We start from the raw sequence: 21,125 nt of genomic DNA, 5'->3' as shown, positions 1-21,125 counted from the left end.
GGCGTCTGCAGCAGCACCCACGCACGCCGGATCCCGGCATCGCCACGGTTCGGTCTCGGGACTTGCCACGTGGGGCACTCCCATGACTGACCCGGACAACCCAGGCGTGCCCGGCGACAGCACGCTTGCGCCTAGGATGGGGGCCTCCAAGGCTCTGCATAAGGGCCGGACACCCGTGTGAGGACCGCAGCAAGGATACCAGCAAGCGCTGCCTGCCCCGGGGCATCCAGGTAGGCTGCCGCCACTCCGTCCACAGGGGTCACCTGGAAGCGCTGACTGACCACGTGCACAGCACGAGCTGGGTGGTCCTGAGCCACACCCAGCGTCACACAGACAAGCAGGACACTGCAGCCGCACAGACTCATTTTCTAGAAGGTAACACTGAGGCTCTGAGGAGACGTGACCAACAAGAACAGAGCCCACCCCCTTGACCTCACCCCAGGCCCTGGGTCAACGTCCTCCCGGCCGCACGCGCTGCGCCCAGGATGCAGACGGGGGCGCTGACGCTGCCCGGCGCCCTCACCTTTCTTGGCTGTTTCCATTTCTTCTTCGGTCCAGCGGGAGCTCTCGTTCATCTCCATCGAGGCTGAAAAGGAAGGCACGCATTGCTGGCGGTGGCCCAGAGGGGAGGCACCCGGCCCTCTGCACAGACGGGCTCCTCTCCCCCTCGGAGCCGGGGAGGGAGGGGACGGGGCCTCGATGGCATGAGCTCACAGCTCTGAACCCCGAGGGGAGGCCACGTTTCAGACGCCCCCTCCCAGCCAATCCCCTCCTCGGTGCCCCACTCTCGAGCCCCCGCCGGGCCGGGCCAGGCACCGTGCTGAGCCGATCCCCATGCGTCACTTGGGGCCAACCTCCATGTGACCCATGGAGACGGGGGGGGGGGACGACATGCAGTCAGCCCATTTCACAGATGGGGAAACTGAGGCGGTCGGGGGTCTCAACCGTGACAGCTGCTGCTGTGAGCACCTGGCTGAGAAGGCGCATCCCCCCGGGGACATGGTGACGGTGTGGGGCAGCAGGGGCAGCAGCTCCCATGGAGCCGGACTGCTCTGTGCTGTGGGGGCCGCCCTGGGCACTGCGGCTGTCCCAACATTCCCCAGGGGTAAAACCGTCCCTGGTAGAGACCTCTGCTCTGGAGGGTCACAATTCCACTCCCCCCAACCCGGTAGGAGGAGGGGCTCGTTGTGTCATTCAGAAGGGACGCAGCCCTGCCCCGGGTCGGGTGCAGGTGGCCACGTCGCTCCCACGGCACTAGTTGTAAGCTTCTGCTCCGAGCCCCCCTGGGTGTGAGCCTGGCCCTTTCTTTCAAGTCGCTTACGCGCCATGTCGGGGGCGGACAGGGGGACGTCAGCTTCATGGACTCAGCGCCTGGAACAGCGCCAGGCACAGAGTGAGTGCTTGACAGAGGCTGGCTGGGGAGGGGGGCGTCCCACAGGAGGGAGCGGGGAGACGGCCCCCACCCCCACGGGCAGCCCTGGTCCCTGCCACACAGCCTGGGCTGCTCCAGGATCTCACCGACTCCCCTTCCTTCCCACGGGACCCCCAGAGGCAGGCGGTGAAAGCTGGGGAGGCCCCAGGGCTGTGTTTTCCGCCCTGCAGCCCGGCCCCCTGCCTCAGCCTGGGGTCCGAGAGGACTATGCCCATGGACCAGGAACCAGCACGCTTCTACAGAAAGCCCTTCCGCCCGGGGCCTCCCAGCACGCCACCACCAAAGGGCAGCCGGCAAACACCTACGGAAGCTGCACGGGGTTTGTGGCCAGTAGGGCTGGGTTCAAATCCTGACAAACTCTGTGACTTAGGGACACAGTGTCCCTTCTCTAAGCCTCAAGTAGCCCATTTATGAAATGGGTCCAAACTACTTCTCTTGGGAAGAGGGAGCAGGTGCCTGGCCCAGACCCCAGGGGGAAGGGGGTGTCTGTGAGAGATGAAGCATCATCTCCACCAGCTCCACCCCGGGAAGGAGCCCTAAGAACCGGCCCTGGGTGGGTCCCGCAGGGGCGGCAGGGACAGCCCCAGACTGCCAAAATAGGTGCAGAGACAACAGACACGCACGGCTGCCCCCTGTGGCCGAACTTGGGAACTGCTGCTCAATTCCTCGCTTTTTCCCCCTTTTTGGGAGGGGAGCATGGCACAGAGCACCAGGGCGTGAACGCCGCTCCGAGCCGAAGGGGAAACTGAGGCCCACAGCAGTGAAGATATGAGCTCAGATGCCCACAGGGCCGGAGCGGGCACCGTCAGAACCTACACCTTTCTAAGCAAGGGTGGAGGCTGCTCAGCTCGCAACAGGGGCTGTCTCGGGGAAACGCGTGCCGAGTGTGACCAGGTCTGATGATGTAAAAGTCAGGACAAGACGCCCAGAATGGGCGACCTGGACTCCTGCGGGACACGCCCCAGCTCTGAAATCACAGTGGCCGAAGCCACTGAGTTCTTCCCACACCCCAGGCGCTGTTCTAGGCTCTGCCCACGTGGAAGTTACTAAAGACCTTCCTCCCACGGTTAGAGGTGGCCACCCACTTTCCCCACCGTGCAGATGAGGACACAGAGGCACAGAGAGGTCGAGCAACTCACCCTGGGGCCACACAGCGCACTCCGTAGCTAAGGCTGGGACCCAACCCCTCAGCCGCTGCCGGTTAACCCAAACCCCACGCAGCGTCCGCACGAGCCAAGCCCGCGCTGCCCAGCCCCCGGCTCACCCAGCTCGGCGCTCTGCTGAGGGGTGACGGCCTCCTCGCTGTTGGCCTCGTTGGCCATGGAGCGGGTGATGCGGCCTTTGCGCCGGCCCTGGCTGTTGGCGGTTTTGCGGCCTTTGGAGGCCACTGCCTCCTTCTCGTCGTTGTCCTCCCCCGAGGTGTCGTCTGTCTTCTCCCTGACGGCCAGAGAGGGGAGACAGGGCGGACCCGCTGAGCCACCGGAGCCAACCTCCCCGTCAGCTTGCTCTGCCCCGCACCGGCCGCCCGCTCTCGCGTGCTGAGCGGACGCCAGGAAGAGGGGTGAGCCAGGGCGGGGCAGGCGGGTGGCAGCCCGCAAGGACCCTCCCTGCCCTGGAACTGGGGCACAGCTGCGACAAGGGGCGTGCACCTGGCCAGGCGGCTACCCGGATGGGGCTTTATTCCCCGAACGGGAGGCGTGGGGGCCGTCGGCAAGGCCATTTACACGCCAAACAGATGCTCCCGCCATCTGTCTACGAGACTCTCTGCCGAGGCCCTGGGGGGCGCGGGCGGGTAGCAATCTACAAGGCCATTTTATTCGTGGCAGGAGAAAGGCTCCGTGTAAACGTGGCCGCTGTGCCTTGAGGAACCGCGGCAGGCCCGGCAGGGGTGGACTCCGCGGCAGGATTCATCGCCCGCCCTCCCATTCGCCATTCATCTTGCTGAAAGGGCCTCGCTGGAAGCCTCTGGGAGAGGGGCAGGGGAGCCAGATGTTCTCTGAAGCCACATTCCTGAGCTGTTACAGGTACCTGGCGCTCAGGCGCGCCGGCCCCTCCTCCCGCTGGCCGTGTGCCCGCAGCCCCCCAGGCACGGGGGCGTCAGGGCCCGAGGCGAGGCCGTGCCTTCATCTGCGAGAACGCACGCTGACATCCATAGTTCTAAAGGTGAGCGCCGCCTGCACGCCCAGTCCCCCCAAGCTGCTCTGATCCCCCTCCTGGCGCCTCAGGAGACGGGGAGGGGGAGGGGAGGCTGAGACTTCCGAAGTCATTGCCTGGATTTATTAGCTCGGGAGTGGGGCTCGGATGAGCTATCTGCCTCCGCAGTCTCAGAGGACTGGAGGGGGAGAGGGAGGCGCTGTCCGGGACAGCCAGCCAATCCCGTCCTCAGCCCCCTGCCCAGCCCCCTGGCTGTGCCCCGGCCAGGGCCGTACTTGATCAGTTCCTCCTTGTCGTTCTCCACCTCTGGCTTCTCGTCCTCCTTCTCCCCCTCCTTCTCCTTCTCATCTTTCTCCTCCTGGCTGCTCCGGGGCATCTGCTGCTGCTGCTGCTGCTGCTGCTGCTGTTGCTGCTGCTGTTGGCAGGGAGGGCAGGGAAGAGGGGAGAGAAGAACACAGTGAGGCACGTGGATCTGCGCACCTGGGCAGGAGGGCGCTGGGGGAAAGGAGGGGAAACCACAGAGTCAGCCCAAGGGGAGGCCAGGGCCAGCTGGTGGGAGCTGGGGACAGGCCGCGGCCTGGGGTCCTGTGGTCCACAGGGCCTGAGGGGAAGAGTAGGAAGCACTGGTGTCAGATGCCCTGGGTTCAATTCCTGCCTCCCCTGCTTAGTGGCTGTGTGACCTTGGAGGAGGGTCTTAACCTCTCTGTGCTCTGATTTCTTCGCTTTTAAAACAGGAGTATTCAGCATGCTTGTACCTCAGCCAGGGGCCGGGGGGCTGCAATGAGAGAATCCTTACGTGGCACTGAGGATGGCACCCGGCACCGATATTTGAGAGGCGCAGGAGTGATTTGCGCCAGAGTGAGGGGCTCTGGTCGGCCCCAGGCATGGGCGGGGAAGCATCCAGGAATCTGGGGACGCAGCGCTGACGCCCAGCCCTGCCCCTGCCAAAGCTCAGGCCACCTCACTAAGCCTCGGTCTCCAAGTCTGCAAAAGGGAGAGGTGGGGGGATGCCCCCAATTCCCCGGAGCCGCCAGGACGGCCCCAGGCCTGTCTGAAGGTGGCTGCCCAGATGCTGGCAGCCCCACAGGGAGCAGAACAAGCCCATGTTCCGGGCAGGTCGAGGGGCTCAGGGCCAGGCCCGCCTGCTCACTCCGGCCTGTCATCGCGCCTGCCCCAGTCGCTCTGGGCACGAGGGCCGCCAAGGCAGAGGAGGAAGCGGAGTGGCCAGCTGCTCCCAGCGCCGCCTCCCGACTTCCTTCCGTCCCGCCCGATTTCTCTGATCAGGCGCAGACTGATTTTCTTGGCCGCCCAAGGTCCTCCCTGCAGGCAGCTGCCAAACCAGACCATCTTTCCATCCCGTGGAGCCAAGTGAAATAAAAATAAACCCCGAGAGCCCCGCTACGTGTACGGGGGGCACAGTCACAGCACTCTCCAAACCAGGGGTGACAAACCCCAGGCAGACGGAAAAGGAGGGGACCGGGGCGTGAGAGCCCCTTTCTCCTGCCAGGGCCTGACGCCCGCCCAGCGCACGGGGCCCTCTCGGCCCTCCTCGGAGCCCGGGGGCCACCACGGGCACCCCGCGGACGCCACGTCACAGGCGAGGGTCTGCCCACTGCAGGTGGCCGCGGCTCTCAGAGGCTGCTGCTGGTTCCGCTCCGGAGCCTCCTGGCCGGGATCCACTCTCTTTGCCCCAAGAATCCGCCCCCGCCCCCGCGCCCCGTGTCCTGTAAGCAGACGGGGGGCAGAGCCGCCTGACCTGAACAGCTGCCCCCACCCCACGTCACTGCCGAGTCCCGACAGATGGCCCTGCGTCCTTGGACCAGCCCGTGCTCCCTCTCCTAACCGCAAACCCTCAGACGCACGGGCTCGACCTTTACGCAGCCCAGAGCGGTGGCACCTCTCGCGCCCGACAGGAGACGCCCCTCTGGGAGCTGGCCCGGCAGGTGGGAGCCGGGGCAGAGGTGTTCCAGTTTGCTCCGACACAGTGTCGCCTCTCCGCATCCGCCTGACTGGGCAGTGGCGGTGAGCGGGTGCTGCGGACCAGGGCCCAGGGTGGTAGGGAGAAGACAGTGTGGCTGTCTGGGGAGGGAGTCCCGCCCGGTGGGCTGCCCCACACGGATGGCGTCTCCACCCTGGCTTTGGGACGGCCAGGATCCGACACCAGGGCCAGGGTCTGTGCAGGGCGGAGCTTGGTCCCCACCCCGGCTGCAGCACCCCTCCCAACGAGAGCGGCAGCCACGTGGGCCGCCCTCTCGTGGCACCTATCCACCGGCCCCTGGATCCAGGCCAGTGGGGGCCCCCTGAGCCTGGGGCCTCACCACGGATCGATCAGTAACCAGCACCCACACGGCCAGCAGGTGCAGCTCCGCACCCGAGGCTGGCAGCGTGGCCGGCTGGAGAGGCGCGTCCGCACCGGGCCTGAGCTCGGAGCCTTCCCTGCCACGTGGCTCCTCCGCACCCTCAGAAGAGCCGCACCAAGGGAGGGCGCAGGGGAGACGCTCACGGACACCCGAGGCCGCGTCTCCGGAGCGCTCACTGGCCGCCGGCGCCATTCTGTGCATGGGATGCTGGCAGGCTCCCAGCATCCCTCAGGAAGCCCCAGGAGGATGATGAAGATGAAAGCAGCATTGGCGGCGGCAGCCTGTGGGGACCGCCCCACCCCACCCCGGGCACCATGCCCATCCGCCGAGTGCCCTTAACTGACCCGAGACAGGAGGGCCATGGTCGCCACCCCTATTATGCAGAGGAAGAAACTGAGGCTGAGGCAAAGCTTCAAAGTCTTAGAGCAGGATGGGGACGCCCTGGGGTGCGAGGGCGTGGTCCTGCCGTCCCCAAAGCCCTGGCTGACAGGCTCACCTCTGGCTGGGATCTGGGCTTCAGGACCCCATCCCTTTCTGCTGACCCCACCTGTCCCCAGCTCAAGACTCCCTGGGCCCTGCCCGTGACCCCGTTCCCCTGCATGGTGGAACCCCATGGCATTCATCACGGTGCTGGCTGACGGCCTCCTCTGCAGGAGAGGAAACTGAGGCACAGAGAGGGGAGCAGCGATGCTGCTACACTGCAGGGCCAGGATCGCAGCCGGCACACTAACTGCCATGTGAGTTGTATTTAACTCACGCTGTTTTGACCCCGGGGCCTCAGGAAACACACGTAACTCACACGTCTCTACCTCAGGAGCCGCGTGAACTATTTTTCAAGGTGCGTATAACTCACGCACAGAAAACAATAAAAAATAATTTTTCATTAAATTAGAAAGGATCGTTTTGTTTTCGAAGTTTTTATTCTATTTTCGTAATAAAACACCGTGGCCCCAAGGAAAACATTTCTTGTTTCTAGCATGGCAGTCGACGTGCGAGAGTCTGAGTTCCGCCCGACCCCAGCTATGTCTGGCCCTGCCGGGACCCCCACGCCCGTCTCCCAGCCCTCGGCCAGCAGTGTCCCAGGTCACGGTCCCCAAGCCCGTGCCATCTGACGCGAGGTCAGCAGTCCCTGTCGGCACTAGAACCTGGTCATGGTTTCCGTTCTTTTCCCATCGGGGTGCTGCAATCCTGGCGCCAGGCCCTGCCCCCTCCTTCCCCTCCCTGACAGCAAAGGCAGGGGCAGGGGCCTCCCCCTTCCCCCACCCCCCAGGCACACGCCCTCCGGGGCCGCCCTGGAGCCGTGGACGGGCTCCTCGCTTCCTGTGGCCCAAGCCCCGTCCCCCCGGGGGAGGCGCCGCTGCTCCCGGCACCGAGCCACTCCAGCGGGGAGGACGAGTGGGAGAAATGCCAGGGCAGCCCTGGCCTCAAAACACGCTGTCCCGCGGGAGAGACCCCGTCAGCCCTATGAGCGACATGTGCCCGGCCCCGAGGTGGTGACACGGGAGGCCGCTCCCACTCGCTCCTGGGAGACTCACACGGGGAGAGGGAGGCCCCAGATCACAGCTCCCCAGGAGGCGCTGAGTCGACCCGGCCAGCAGCTCTGCCCTCTAAAGTGTCTGCGTTTTAGGACATCAAACCGTCACCGCTGACTCAACGCAGGATTGCGCTGACCGGCCGCGCCGCCAGCTCTTGGGCCCAGCCACGGAGCTGCAGACCGGCACGTGCCGGTTCCTGGCTCTCCGGGTCCGGCGAGGACGCCGCACGTTCAGACAGGGAGCCGCGCGAGGTCCCGACACCCAGCCCGCACCCCGCCCCGCGCCAGCGACGTCGGCATCTCCGGGCTGAGACCCAGGTGTCGGCACTTTAACTTCCGGGTCATTCCAAGGGGCTGCCGGGTCCGAGAACCAGAGCTTTACCAGGCCCGGCAAACTGGTTCCGTAAGGGCCAGATGATAAAATCGTCGGCTTTGCGGCCACACGGTCTCTGCTGCAACCACTCGACTCCGCCACCACAGGTGGAAGCAGCCACGGCGTGCACAGACGCGCCCGTGCGCCAGTAAAACTTCATGAAAGCAGGAGGCGGGCAGGACGTGTTCTGCGGGTCGCCAGTTTCTGCGCCCTGCTCTAGACCAGCGCCGCCCGGACCCGAAGGTGCACGCAGCCCCTGGGGAGCCTGGTCGAATGCAGATTCCGGTCGGAGGGTCTGGGGCGGGGCCTGGGACATGCACCTCCAGCCGGCTCCCAGGGAGGCTGCTGCCGCCCGTTCTCGGACCACACCGGGGCCTTCGGGGGACCTCGTCTCACAAAACACACCCGGAACCCTCCACGCTGGCGGCAGATGATGACCTGGAAGAACCAGGTCACCTCCAGCGATCCCGGAGCTCAGGGCAAAGGGCCACCTCTGCCGTCACACACGTCATGGCCAGGCCGGCGACGGGCTTGGTGCCCAGTGCTGGGCCGGGAACATCCCCCCAAACCACAGCACAACTCTGCGGAAAACCCGACCAGACCTATGGTTAGCCAGAGCCGTCGGTTCCGGCCCCCGAGGACCCCTGCTTCTGGAACCCTGTGTGCTGGACTAGCCACCCGGAAACTCTAGCCTGTGCCGAGGCCCCAGACGAGGGCTGTGCAGAAAACTATCCCAATAAAAACAATGAACGCTTCCTGAGCACAACAAACATTTCATGAGCCCCCCCGCCTTCTCCTCACTTCGTACCTGTTAGTTACTTGAATCCTCCCAACAACCCTGGTCTCATCCCTGTTTCACAGATGAGAATGCAAAGACACAGAGAGGTTAAGTAACTCACCCAAGGTCACATAGCATTTCCTAGCTTGCTGGCCCGGGGATAGCGGTTTTCTCCGTATGCCCGTTTAAGCCAAACCGCACCACTCACTTGTTCATTCCTTCCACAAACGTGCTCTGAGTCCCCAAGGGGGACACCAGGCCACAGAAACGTGTGGCCCCCAACTGTACAGAGCTTGCACTTAAGTTGACAAAGACACAGATTAAAACAGGACAGATGGGGCTCCAGTGACAAGAAAACTTTCAAAAGGCACAAACGCCATCGCAGATGTGGCAGTGTGTCATCCTGGCCCGTGGGGACGAGGAATAGGGAGGACAGGAGGCCTCTGAGCTGAGTCTCCAAAGGAAAGCGGCCTCGAAGGACGAGGTGAGGGCCTCTAGGGGAGGCAGGGAGTGACAGGATCCACCCCACGTTGGAGGACAATTCAACAGGAGGCCGAGGCGGGGATGATGGTGCCACCCACCCAGGTGGGAGCTCACGAGACTTAATTCTCAGACGCCAAATCCTTAAAAACGCATCAGGAGAACTTTGCAACACCCGGCAACGCCGACGGCGGCACAAGCTCATTCATTCACTCAACACGCTTTTCTGAGCACTGGCCCGTGCCAGGTGCCCAGTGAGCCCCGAGAGGGGCCTGCCCTGGAGACACTTTCTGCCCTCAGCAGTGGGGGAGGGGACCCCAGGAGCCTGGGGTCGGTGTGAGAAGTGGGGTCAGAGGTCAAGGATCAGAGGTCAGAGTTTTCTATTGCTGGCCAGCCCCTCCCTGACACCTGGCCTCTGCCCCTCCGACCCGTCCACCTGTGTCTCCTGGGGAAAACGCAGTCAGGGGAGGCTGCCTTACTCCGCAAGGGGAGTATTTTTATAAGACGTGCAGGGCCGTGCCAAAGCCAGCCCGTACCAGCTCCCGAGAGTTCACGGACGTTTCCAGGTATTTTGGAGGCTGCCGTGAAACGAGGCCCTCACTAAAACCTGAAACGCACAACCTCACAGCCGAACAGATTGTAACGAAAACGAAGGTCGCAAGAAGTCCAAGTGCGACCCTTCCCATGTCTCTGACTATGCATCGAGTCATCTATGCCCTCGGGGTCACTTCTGCCAGCTGTGTCCGCGGGTGGAGACAGGATGCCCTGGTGCGCTGTGGGCATCCCTTCCGACCCCGCGCCAGCAACGCCGCCTCCGTGCCTGGAACCGGGCGTGGGGCAGCACCACTTACACCGTGGCAACCGCACGCGCTGCAGCCTGGGCCAGGCTGTTAAACGCTGACCAGCTCTCGGCACAGAGACGCGTGTGGACGCGACACGCGCAACGTTCAACACGGGCACCCGGGAGGTCTGTCCTGCCAAGGTTCCGTTCAATCCTAACTCAGAGTCCTGCCACCTGGAATCGAGTCCTCCAACAGGGCCCGCCGTGCCTGCTCCTTAGGGCCGCTGTCCTTCTGCTCAGCCCTTGCCTCCTCAGGGAGGCTACACTCGCTCCTGCCTCAGGCCCTTTGCACGCGCTGCAGCCACAGCCTGGGACGCTCTCCCCCAACTGTGACTGACCAGTCCCTTCTTATCACTCAGGTCTGAGTGCAGGGGACTCCCCCTCAGAGAAGCTGCAGGGCCAGCTGCCTCCTGACTCTGACCTGTGTTCTGGGCCCCTGACGTCCTCGAAGTGCCGCGCTGACTTATTTTTGCAAGGCCTGTCTCCCACGTGGGCGTGTCAGCTCCAGGGACCTTGTTTGTTCCGTCCACTAGGGAATCACCTGGAACGATGTCTCTACGGAACAGACTCAACCCCCACCCCAGCCACGTCCCCCAGGGCAATCTGCTGCCCAGAGCCCAGGGCCCTCCCTCTGCAGCCACGTGACGCTGCTGTCCTGGTGACCATTTCCTGACTCCGGCAGCCCGGCTTGGGGTGGCCCCACGCTCGCCCCACTGCCTGGCGAGAGCTCACGTTTTCCACCTCCTCTCACCTCCCTTATGTGCTCTGCCTCGGACAGGTCCGGCGGGGGGCTGGGCCCCCCTGCACTGCACCCTGGCCAGCCCGTGAACAGGCCACGTTTGTCTCTTCCCACACCTGCAGCCCAGCGTGTTCCATCCTGGGCTCCAGCCTCCCCTGCCCCCCAGGGACCCTCTACCTGCCACCGTCCCTGAGAACAGCATCCCCCGACTTCAGGCCTGGGAGAGCCCACAACTGGCTTCTCCCAGCTTAGCACACAGCTGGCCAGGGAACCAGGAACTCAACCTGCTCCCAGTCCGGCCAGGGCCAGCCCGCCCTCGGCAGAGTGGGACACGGCAGCCCCCGCAGGCCTGGCCGCCTGGGAAAGTCGGCACCGCCCCAGGCCCGGCCCGGCCCGGCCCGGCCCAGCCCAGCCCAGCCCAGGGTGGGCAGGGGTCCGAGACAAGACACAGCACTGGTGGGCCGGGAGGTGAAATGCAGCCCGGGGGCATCTGGTCTGGCCCATCACGGGTCCCACCACCGGTGATTACGTCACGAGGGGAGGCAGCCAGGCCCGGATGGTGGCTCCGCCGCGTAGCGGCTGCCTTCCCCGGAGACCGAGCCTGGCTGGTACTGTCCTGAAACAGCCGTCCTGGCCACACTGCTCCCCAGGCCGGCTGCCTGAGGCGCAAGGGCCACTTGAGTGCCGTAGCAAGAGGAACAAGGTCACCTGTCCCTTGGCAGGAACTGGGAGAAGAGACGGAGCAGGCGGGGCTGGGAGGGGTGGGGGGCAGAGAGGAGAGCGCAGGAGGGGGAGAGACAGAGACCTAGAGAGAGGGGGGAAAAGAGAAACAGAAGCAGACGCAGAGAAACAGACGAGGGACATGGACACAGAGACAGAAAGGGGAGAGAGACAGGAGGGGGGACAGACACGAAGCCACCCTGAGACGTAGGGACACACACAGAAGTAGGGAAACGGGGCGGGGGGGCACGGCTGACCTAGACCCACGCAAGAGACCTAGGGCCGGGGGCCTGGTCAGAGCAGAGCCGGGCGGGGCAGAGGTGGGGAGCTGGACAGCAGGGCGCACCGACGGAGCAGCTGGGGACAGCGAGAGCGCACAGGCCAGACGGGGCCGGAGGCCTCTGCCTTCCTGTCCCCACATCCCATCCCCCAGGAGACCCTGACCTGCCCCGGCACCGCCATGTGGCCCTGGGAGACAGGACTCACCCTCAGGGACACGGCCCCTCGGCCACAGGTCACCCCCATCACCGTGGGAAGGCCCTAGTGGCTGCCGCGAGGCCACTGCGGCCTCAGGCCAGGCCGTGCTGCTGGGCCTGGTCGGCCCGACACCCTCGGCCGCTGACGATTTGCATGGTTAGGCGTCCGCTGACCACCACACTTCTGGGCTCTAGTTTTGCAATTAGCTAGGATAACGCAGCCCTTCCGTCTATGAATCATGACTAGAAACCACCGTGCCGTCAGCCGGGCTCGGGCGGCCCCCACCACGGCCCGTGACTCACCTCGGGGCAGGTGGTGGGAGCCCGGGAGAGGATGCTCGGGCCGCGGCCCAGCCTGTGCGCTCGCGAGCCACTCACGGCCGGACCTCGGGGTCCAGTCCCAGAAGGTGGGGGCTCAGCCCTCTCCCGCCAGAGCTCAGGTGTGTGCGGTGCGAAGGGGCCGCGTTCCGAGACTACACCTGGGCCTGCATCCCCCTGTCAGAATACAGAGAAGCTTCTGGAAGGTGGACGGCACCCTCCGGTAAACAAGAAGGCGACCCCACCATACCAAATGGCCCGAGCACGTTGCTGGCCTCGCAGTGGACATTGAAGTGGGCCTCGCTTTTCCGTGGGCCCGAGAGAAAAGGCCGCCCAGGAAGCACGGCTCTGAGCTCTGAGCCCAGAGATGTCCAGTGGGTGGCACTTCTCATCACAATGACGGACAGACAGACCGCTCTGGTACAGGGTACGCGGTGTGGAGACAGGGCGGGGACAGTGACGGACAGACAGACAGACAGCTCTGGTACGGGGTACGTGGTGTGGAGACAGGGCGGGGGCAGTGACAGACAGACAGACAGACAGCTCTGGTACGGGGTACATGGTGGGGAGACAGGGCGGGGGCAGTGACGGACAGACAGACAGCTCTGGTACGGGGTACGTGGTGAGGAGACAGGGCGGGGAAGGGCAGTCCCTGAAGCCCAGGCCTGCTCTGAAGTCTTTGGACGGGGCAGGTGTCCCCGAATGATGCAGTGCTGTCCTGCTGCGCTGGCTGTGGCCAGGCACTGGGGCAGGTCGTGACATCTGTAACTCGTAGCTCTGCAAATACGCAAATGCACAGGCCTCCTCCAGGCTGGACTGGCTGCCCTCAGCCGTCGGCCCTGCAGGGAGCAACTGAGCTCAGAGCTGCCCCACCCAACTCTGGCCTCGGCCCACGAGCTGCCCTCCCAGCCCGACTCGGACACCCGGAAGGAGCATTCCGGCTCGAGAGCCCCTGGGGGTCCAGGCTGTCTGGGGCCTGCTTCAGGCTCAACTTCCTGCTCTGCCCCCGGCCCCCGGCTCAGGGCCCGACTGACGGCACCGAGGCTTTCAGAGCACGGCCCGACCAGGACGGGGAGCCGTCGGAAATGCAGGGTCTCGGGCCCTGGCCCTCCCGTGGGGTGAGGAGTGAGGGGGTGGCCCAGCGACCGAGCTGCCACAGCCCTCCCGTGACCCCGGCCTGGGACGCATCCCCACGGCACGGCCCTCGGAGCGGACGCCAGGAGGCTGCGGCGTCAGTGGGTCTGAGGAAGGCAGACGGCCCAGACGCCGGGGAGAGGACGCAGCCCGGACGTCCCTGCAGAGCCACTGCCCACCGTCAGCCCCGGGGCCTAGCGCCCCCTCCTCAATCCCACACGGCAGAAATGGCGGTGGGGAGGCCCACCCCGTCCCGAGCCCGCCAGCTTGGGAAGTGCCCCGTCTCCAAGGTGGCACGTGGGGGCCGTGGGGCCCGGCTGGTCCCTTCGTTCTCCTTTCCTGAATTGCTGTCTGATTCGCCTCCACTGCTGGGGCTGCACAGCCCTGGCCTGCAGGACGCACCCACTGGATGCCCCCGACGCACACACTCGGCGCATCCGACGGGCTCCTCTGGGGCGGCTGTGGGGGCCGCCAGGCTGTAGACATCGGGCGGGAGAGCCCCGTGAGCGGCATTTGTCGCGCTGACAAGTGAGCGGCCACTCGCGGCTGTCCTCAGCAGAGATGTGGCCCAGAGCCACAGGAACCGCGCCAGGAACAGCCTCTCTGCAGCCACCCACGGCAGTCTCTGCGGCCGCCGGCCACCCAGGAGAGAGGGGGATGTGCGCGGGGATGGAGGCGCTGAGAGCACACGCGGGACGCAGGGGGAGACCGAGACGGCGGGGAGACAGGCGGGAGAGGAACAGCCCCCAGCACCGCCCTGGACACGGCGTGGGAACTGGGAGTGAGGGAGCCAGAGACAGACGCGGAGCAGCTGGGGACGCACAGGGCCGGGTCAGCGGAGAATCTCAAGAACAGAGAGGCCGACACGCACGGGGACCCAGCCCCGGACACAGGCTCGGTCGGCTCGTCCCACCCTGTCCTCCGACCGCCTGCGCCTTCCCACCCGCCGCCCCATTTCGGGGGGTGTCTGCACGGCACAAACCAGGCCTGGCTCACCCGGGGTCCCCCTCCAGTGTTCACCCCACGACCACCACCACCGCCACCAACACGGAGCCTCGCCGTGAGCCCACCCGCCACCCGACCTAGCCGAGCCCAGCACGGACCCAGAAACACCCTAGTCCCGCGAGATCGGGCAGGGGTGCCGGGTTCGAATCCCGAATCTGTCACCCGGCAGACACCTCAGCGACTCCTGCACCCCTGCCCCTCTGTGTCCTCACTGTCCAGCGGGGACCCGCGGAGCGCCTCCCCCGCAACACAGCGCGAGTTAGCCCTGCACGCGGCGACTGTGCTGCGTGGTCGACCACCACCACCATTATCGTCATCACTGTGACTACCACGGCCGTCAGCACCACCTCTGTCCCCGTCACACTGCGGGGCTCCCACGTCTCACTGGGCTCCCCACGCCCCCACCTCTATGAAGGGGTCCAGCAAACACCGGCTGAGACCGCCTAAGCCTCCTCCCCAAACTGTGGGACCCAGCGAGGCAGGGAGAGCCTGCCCGATGCCCCGGGAAGAGGGAGGCACCAGCTCCGGGCAGCTGGCGCCCGTCCCCGCGGCCTCCACGGGCCCATCTGCTGGGAACACCCCGTCATCCATCCTCTCGGTGGATGGGAGGAAGGGGAGGGCAGACGTGTCCGGGCTCGAGGGAGGGGGCTGTGCCTGTTCACTCGGGAGCCCACAGGCAGGGCCGGAACACAGCAGGGCGGACAAGCAACTGGGGCAGCTACGGGGAGGCGGGGCCACGCAGGGCCCGTGTGTTCCTGGCCTGGGATCCCCCCTACAACCTGATCCCAAGGCCTGACCTGCCAGGTGGCCGTGTCGGTGGGAGAGAAGGACGGGACAGCAGCGCTGTGGTCCGGGCACTGCCAGGGCCCTGGGCGGAGGGTGACTGCTCCCAGCCTGAGGTCGGCCACCGAGAGCCCCAGCCTGCCCGCACGCCCAGCCCGAGTGCTCTCGGCTTGCCTGCCCCCTCTCGGGGAAGTGGCAGGACCCAGCTGCTCACGGTACCAGCCCTGGGACCACCTGCCCCCACCCCGTCTCCAGCACCCGCGTCCGCCCAAGCACACGCGCCGAGCTCCCTCCAGGCCTGGCTCGGGGAAAGGCCCACCCTCCCCACCGGGCCATCTACGGGCAGCGACCTGGGTTCTAGGTGCCACGCTCAGGCCAGCTCCAGGCATCACATCTGGAATGGAAAGACAGCCGAGGGGCCTGCGGCACTGTGTGTTTAGCCGCCACGGAACAGGGAGAAGAGTTTCAGCCCCAGGGCCACCACTTGGGAGCACCTGTTTATTCCACGTCTGTGCACCGGGCCCGGGGGCGGAGGCAGCGGACCTGGCGCTCGGAGCTGTGCTGGGATACGAGTGTACGTCTGCCTCCCTGGCGGGTCCAGGCCACGCCAGCGCCTCCTTAGCAGCCCCGGGGGAGTCCCATCTCCCAAGGAGAGAGGCTTCCTTCCGTCCTTCTGCGAGAGGCAGAGCACGGGGCGCCATGCCCCAGCCCGGCAACCCCGGCCTGAAGCACCAGAGAAGCGGCACCAACTCCCAGGAACTGCAGATGCTGCAGCTAATCCGGGACGTCCCAGATGAAAAGAAGGGTGAGCTTCCCTCTACCATAGAACATTCTAGCATTTCCCCAGTGCCCGGGTCTGGCCCGGCCTCTGTCCAACTCACATGATGCCCTCTCCCCACAGCTTTACCACAGTCGAACCCAGACATCTCACACCGGGGGCTGGGAACAGATTTCAACAGCAAATAGGACCTATTTGGCCTACAGAGTGGTTGGTTGTTTTTTTTTTTTATGTTTTTGAATTGTGACCCAAGATTTAAAAATCGGGCAATTTTGCATAAAGCCAGATTTCCAGCTCATAGTCGAAAATCAGATCTGGCAGTGCGGGGCCAGCTGGCCGAGAACCAGCTGCAGCCGAGACAGGGCACCGCTGTCCGGTAAGCCGCAGGCCTCCCCACCCCCTAACGCCTCCCACGGACACGGAAGCCAAGGGCGAGCCGGCCGCAGTCGAGTCTGCACCTCTACTTTCCGTAGGGCAAAGAAACATCTCTGTTCACCCAGCGAGAGTGAACAAAACAAAGAGGGTGTCGTGATTTTCCCCACTGCTTCGTTCATTCAAGGCCCCGAAAGGTACCAGGACCCTGTTCCGAAGACCCCCTGCCGTTCCCGAAGGCGCCCCGCGCTCTGGTGTCCCCGTGCCTTTGCACGCACGGCTGCTCCCTCTGCTGGGGACCCTCTCAGCTCCATCCTCGCCCACCTGAGGGCCACTTCTCAGCCTCGTCTTCGGAGGCTTTCAGGATCTCCCTCCAAACCCCTCCTTACTGGGCAGGTACAGCCTCCTGGGGCTTTGTGGTCACTGTCACTCTGCCCCGGCTCCTCGCAGCCAGAGACCCCAGGGAAGGAAATGCCTCCAATCCAGCAGCGCCTCCTCCCGCCCCTGCGGTGTCCGCCCGCCTCCTCCAGGGGTGCTCCCTGCACCTGCTCCGTGCTGGTCCTCAATCACCCGGGAGCAAAGCAAACGGGCCCACTGACCTCCCCCTCCCAGACCCCAAGGACGCAGGACCCCCCTTCACGTGTGTGCCCGTCATCTCTGCATGATTTACTGCATTTTTTTCCTCCAGAGAAAGGGTCTCGCTCCGTCACCCACGCTGGAGCGCAGTGGCATCATCATAGCTCACTGCAGCCTCCAACTCCAAGGCTCAGATGATCCTCCCACCTTGGCCTCCCCCAAAGCGCTGGGATTACAGGCGTGAGCCACTGCACCTGGCCGGAATATTTTTTCAAACCAACTCCCTTTTCCTCCAGCTCAGAGGTCAGCAAACCTTTTTCTGCAAAGAGCCAGAGAGTAAATAATTTAGGTTTTGCCGGCCATACGTTTGCGGTCACGACCGCTCCACTGCACAGGAGCACAAAAGCTGCCATGGTGACATGTAAACAAATGGGTGCGGCTGTGCTCCAATAAAACTTTATTCACAAAAACAGGTGGCGGCTGGACTTAGCCCAAGAGTCCCCAGTCTGCCCCACTCCAACGTAAATAATCCTCAGTTCCATCCCAAGCAAGCTGAAGTACTGGCTGTTTTTTTCTTTCAAGTATGCATTAAAATAAACACGCACAACCACGAAAATTTAAAACACGTCAAGTGTGTGGACCACCCCAAGTCGGCCTGGGAAGCCCTTACTTTGGGAACGTGGCTCTTTTAAGCATCACCCGGCCACGAGTCCTGGCATTTTCCAGGCTGAGAATGCGAGTGGCCGGCTCTCCCCAGCTCCGTCCTCTGTTGCTGGGGGTGGGGGCAACAACAGCTGGGCAGGGCGAACACCCCCGAGAGTGGATCCCCCTAGATCTGCCACCACCGACGCGAGCTTGCGCTGACGGACCGGCACCGAGCAACACCAGCTCACGGACACGGTCACCGCCCATCGCGCAGGACGCCGGCCACCAAGCAGGTGGCTGCTGGGTGCGCAGGGAGCTGGGTCCCGAGGACAAGCACTCCCACTCCGCCTCTCACCTGGCTCTTGCCGCGGCGCCGATAGCTCCGCCTCACCAGGCTCTTGTAGTTCTCATTCTTCTTGGTCAGGTAGTAATAGAGCACGCACTCGGCCACCGTCTGCGGACAGAGAGAGGAGGACGCTGAGGAGTGTGAGGTGTGGGCATTCGGAGTGGAGGCCGGGAGCCAGAAGGCCTGGGTTCAAATCCTGCCTCCTCCTCGTGCCAGCTGGGTGACCTTGGATAGGTTACCTGACCTCTCTGTGCCTCAGTTTCTCATCTGTAAAGTGGGAATGGTAATAGGGCAGACTTCCCAGGGCCGTCCCGGAGACCAGGTGAGTTAACGTGCAGGTAACGCACCTAGGACGATGCCCGGCACAGAACGAACACTATGGAGGTTTCACCCGCTAGCACTGTTGCCACGTTGCTATCGTCAGTGATAACCACGGTGTCATTACGTGTCACCCCCAACCCTTATGGAAAACAAGGGCTCTCGCTCACAGCGGGGCAAACTCAAAGCCATCCCCAAGCCAGTCTGGGTTCTCCTTTCTCTCCTTTCAACCTCCTCTTCCCTGACATTTGGGGTCCTGAACCACGTCCCCCACAACCCTGCCAAGGCCGATTTCTCTCTGCCTGGTCTTTCCCACGCGGGTCTGGTCTGAAGGCTGGCGGTGCCGCTTGCTGGGGGGCAACCGGCCCTCTCCCGACCCGGCCAGACGGCATTCTCGAAAGTAACGCCGTGACGCCCCCACCTGCGGGCACGGGGACCGGCGCCAGGTGCTGGCTCACTCATGCCGGCAGCTGTTTCTGATACGACGTCAGACGCTTCTGCGACTCTCGGGCTGGTGCCAAGCCAGGAACCCGCCTCTAAGGGACATTCCACAAGGCCAACTAGATGCAGAGGTGGCCTGGTCCTCGAACCCTCAACTGCCCTAAATGAAAAGCCACCAGCCGGCCACCTCCTGGAACGTACCAGGAACAGAGGCTGCTCCCAGGAGACCCCAGGCTAACTCTAGCCCACAACGGCGACCCATGCGGCAGTCGAGAAAGGCGTTTTATGATCGGGTGCTGGTATTTGCAGATTGGGGGATGTGGGTGCCCGGCTTGAGCGCCTTCCTGCGCTGAGAACGACAGGCACGGCCCGGCCGGCTCACCTGGTCCCCACCTGATGTTGGCCTCACTCACGGTCCGGACTGGCCTGTCCCTGCCGGCCTCTCAGTGGGCAGCTCCCGCTCCAGACCTCTCTACCGAAGTCCGTCCTGGGCTGCTCTCAGCCACAGCGCCCCATAAAGTTTACCCTCTGGGGTAAGGACTCCTGCTCCCTCATTCCCAGAGTTGCTCCATCACCAACGCCGAAATGCCTGTCTCCATCTCGGGGAGCCGGAACCCAGAGCGTGCTGGGCTGTCCACGCCCCTGGGGAGCTGTCGTCACCAACCCAGAGGACAGGCTATTTATAGGGCCTGTTTCTCCACACTGGTTTTTCAGGCACGGAGAGATTTTCCCCGCACGGCCCCATTTCTCTCCTTCTAAGGTGATCGGCTCATTGGGGCAGACGCCGGGAACAACAGTTACCCCTGAACAGAACCGCGGGGACCCTGCTCCGGGCCTCCCTCCGACGGTCGGGAAGCCTCTCGTAGCTGAGTGTCTGCAGAGCTGGGGGTGGGCAGACGCCCCACCGCGGAGCAATCTGATTCAGGGGAACCGGCCCGGAACGCACGGGCAGCAGCGCCCAAGCGGAACCGCTGCAGGGAGCCCTTCTCACCCCACCCCGCGACGCTGGGGCTCCGGGGGCCACCGGAACTCGCCGCCTCGTCCAGCCCACGGCGCTATCTTCCCACGGTGCCCTCTTCCCACCTCCTACGGCCTCTCCCAGCCAGGCTTGTGGGTGCACAAAGGGCGGCTGACCGTCCCTCGGGGGCACTTTGTGTGCCACGTGGAGCCACTCTGGGCTGGGGTCTGGGGCCAGGTGGGTCCGAGTGTCGGTTCCACACGAAGGTTTGTCCCGAGGGGGTGGGGATCTGTAGGCCGCACATCTGCCGCGGCACGAGGTGTGTCGCAAAGGAAACCGTGACCACGAGAGGGACCAGGAAAGGCATCCCATCCAGTCCCTCTGAAGCCTGCCACTCCGCCCACAAAGCCTTCGCTGGGGCGTCAGGCGCGGCAAAGCTTCCAGAACCCGTCCCCAGTTTGCGAGGATGCTCGGTGCTACCTCTGGGGAGCTGGCCGGGCACGCAGGGCTGGGGAAGCCCGTCCTCGTCCTCGCAGTTCTCCCTCCAAGCTCTCCCCGGGCTCGGCAACCTGACGCTCCTCCCCCAGGGCTGGAGGCGGGGCTGGGCCTGCCTGCTGCTCCCAGGAGGAGGGAGGAGAAGGGGAGGAGGGAGGAGAAGGGGAGGAGGGAGGAGAAGGGGAGGAGGGAGGAGAAGGGGAGGAGGGAGAAGGGGAGGAGGGGAGGCCGGCAGCCGAGCACCAAGCCAGGCAGGCAGAGGCCTTGTGGGCAGGGCAGGAGCGTCCCCCAGCCGGAGCCCAGGAGGCTGCCCACGGAAGTGCATGCCACGGGGTGGGGGCGGGGCGGCTGCCGGGCCAGAGGGAAGAGACTCACCTTCCTCTCCAGGAAAGAGGCGATCAGGCCGAAGTTCTTGGGATGCTGCATGAACCTGCGGGGAGACGAGGGCGGGCGTGAGAGCGGGCCGCGGGGGGCTTCCCTCCGGGGCGGCCGCTGAGCTCCCAGGCGCCTGCCATCTCCACTGGCCCGGCCGGACGGGCACCGCCCCACTCGGAGCAATTAAGCCCAGGGGGGTGTGGGAAGGGCGGGTGGGGACCCAGGGGTAAGAGAGGGCGTTCCTTGGAGTGAGTCACTGGCTTTAGCGCCTTTGAAAATATATTTGTTTGTCCTGCTGGAGGCGGCTTCCAGGAAAAATGAGGACATGCAGCTCTTTGGTGGGGTTCCCCCCCTCTTAAAATCTGCTTTTGTTTCTCTCTCCAGCTGGGTCTGGAAAGACGGGCCTCGCCCAGCCCACACGGGGCCTGCTTGGGAACACGGCGGGGCCCCCACCACCGAGGTCACGGCCCGCCAGGCTGCCAGGCCCCCCAGGGGAGGTGGGAGCAGAGGCTCCTGGTGCCCAGGAGAGGCGGGAAGAGGTGGCCAGCCAAGGAGGCATGGAGAACAGACTTAATCCAGAGAGGGGGTGGGGAGCTGGCGCCGGGCCAACTGGCTTCCTGCGTAGCTGGGAGAATTACTGGGAAACGGCTGGGCCAGGATGAAATGTCAGGGCCAAAGGAGCAGGCGGGCAGTG

General features: G+C 64.7%; 1 protein-coding gene across 1 annotated transcript in view; it reads right to left on the bottom strand.

The window, feature by feature from the left end:
• Positions 1-21,125, bottom strand: part of NCOR2 (nuclear receptor corepressor 2) — a 169,527-nt gene that overhangs the window by 70,701 nt on the left and 77,701 nt on the right. Inside the window, exons 13-17 of the mRNA XM_012663494.1 lie at positions 20,432-20,486; positions 17,854-17,952; positions 3,862-4,001; positions 2,697-2,869; positions 524-586 (exon numbers count right to left, since the gene is read on the bottom strand). Coding sequence (XP_012518948.1) covers positions 524-586; positions 2,697-2,869; positions 3,862-4,001; positions 17,854-17,952; positions 20,432-20,486 — 530 coding nt within the window. The remainder of the gene's footprint in view (positions 1-523; positions 587-2,696; positions 2,870-3,861; positions 4,002-17,853; positions 17,953-20,431; positions 20,487-21,125) is intronic.

Source organism: Propithecus coquereli, unplaced genomic scaffold (genome assembly GCF_000956105.1).
Source record: "Propithecus coquereli isolate 6110/MARCELLA unplaced genomic scaffold, Pcoq_1.0 Scaffold81, whole genome shotgun sequence".
NCBI classification, from domain to species: Eukaryota; Metazoa; Chordata; class Mammalia; order Primates; family Indriidae; genus Propithecus; species Propithecus coquereli.
The sequence above is the reverse complement of the archived record's forward strand: the minus strand, read 5'-3'. Positions and strand labels throughout refer to the sequence as shown.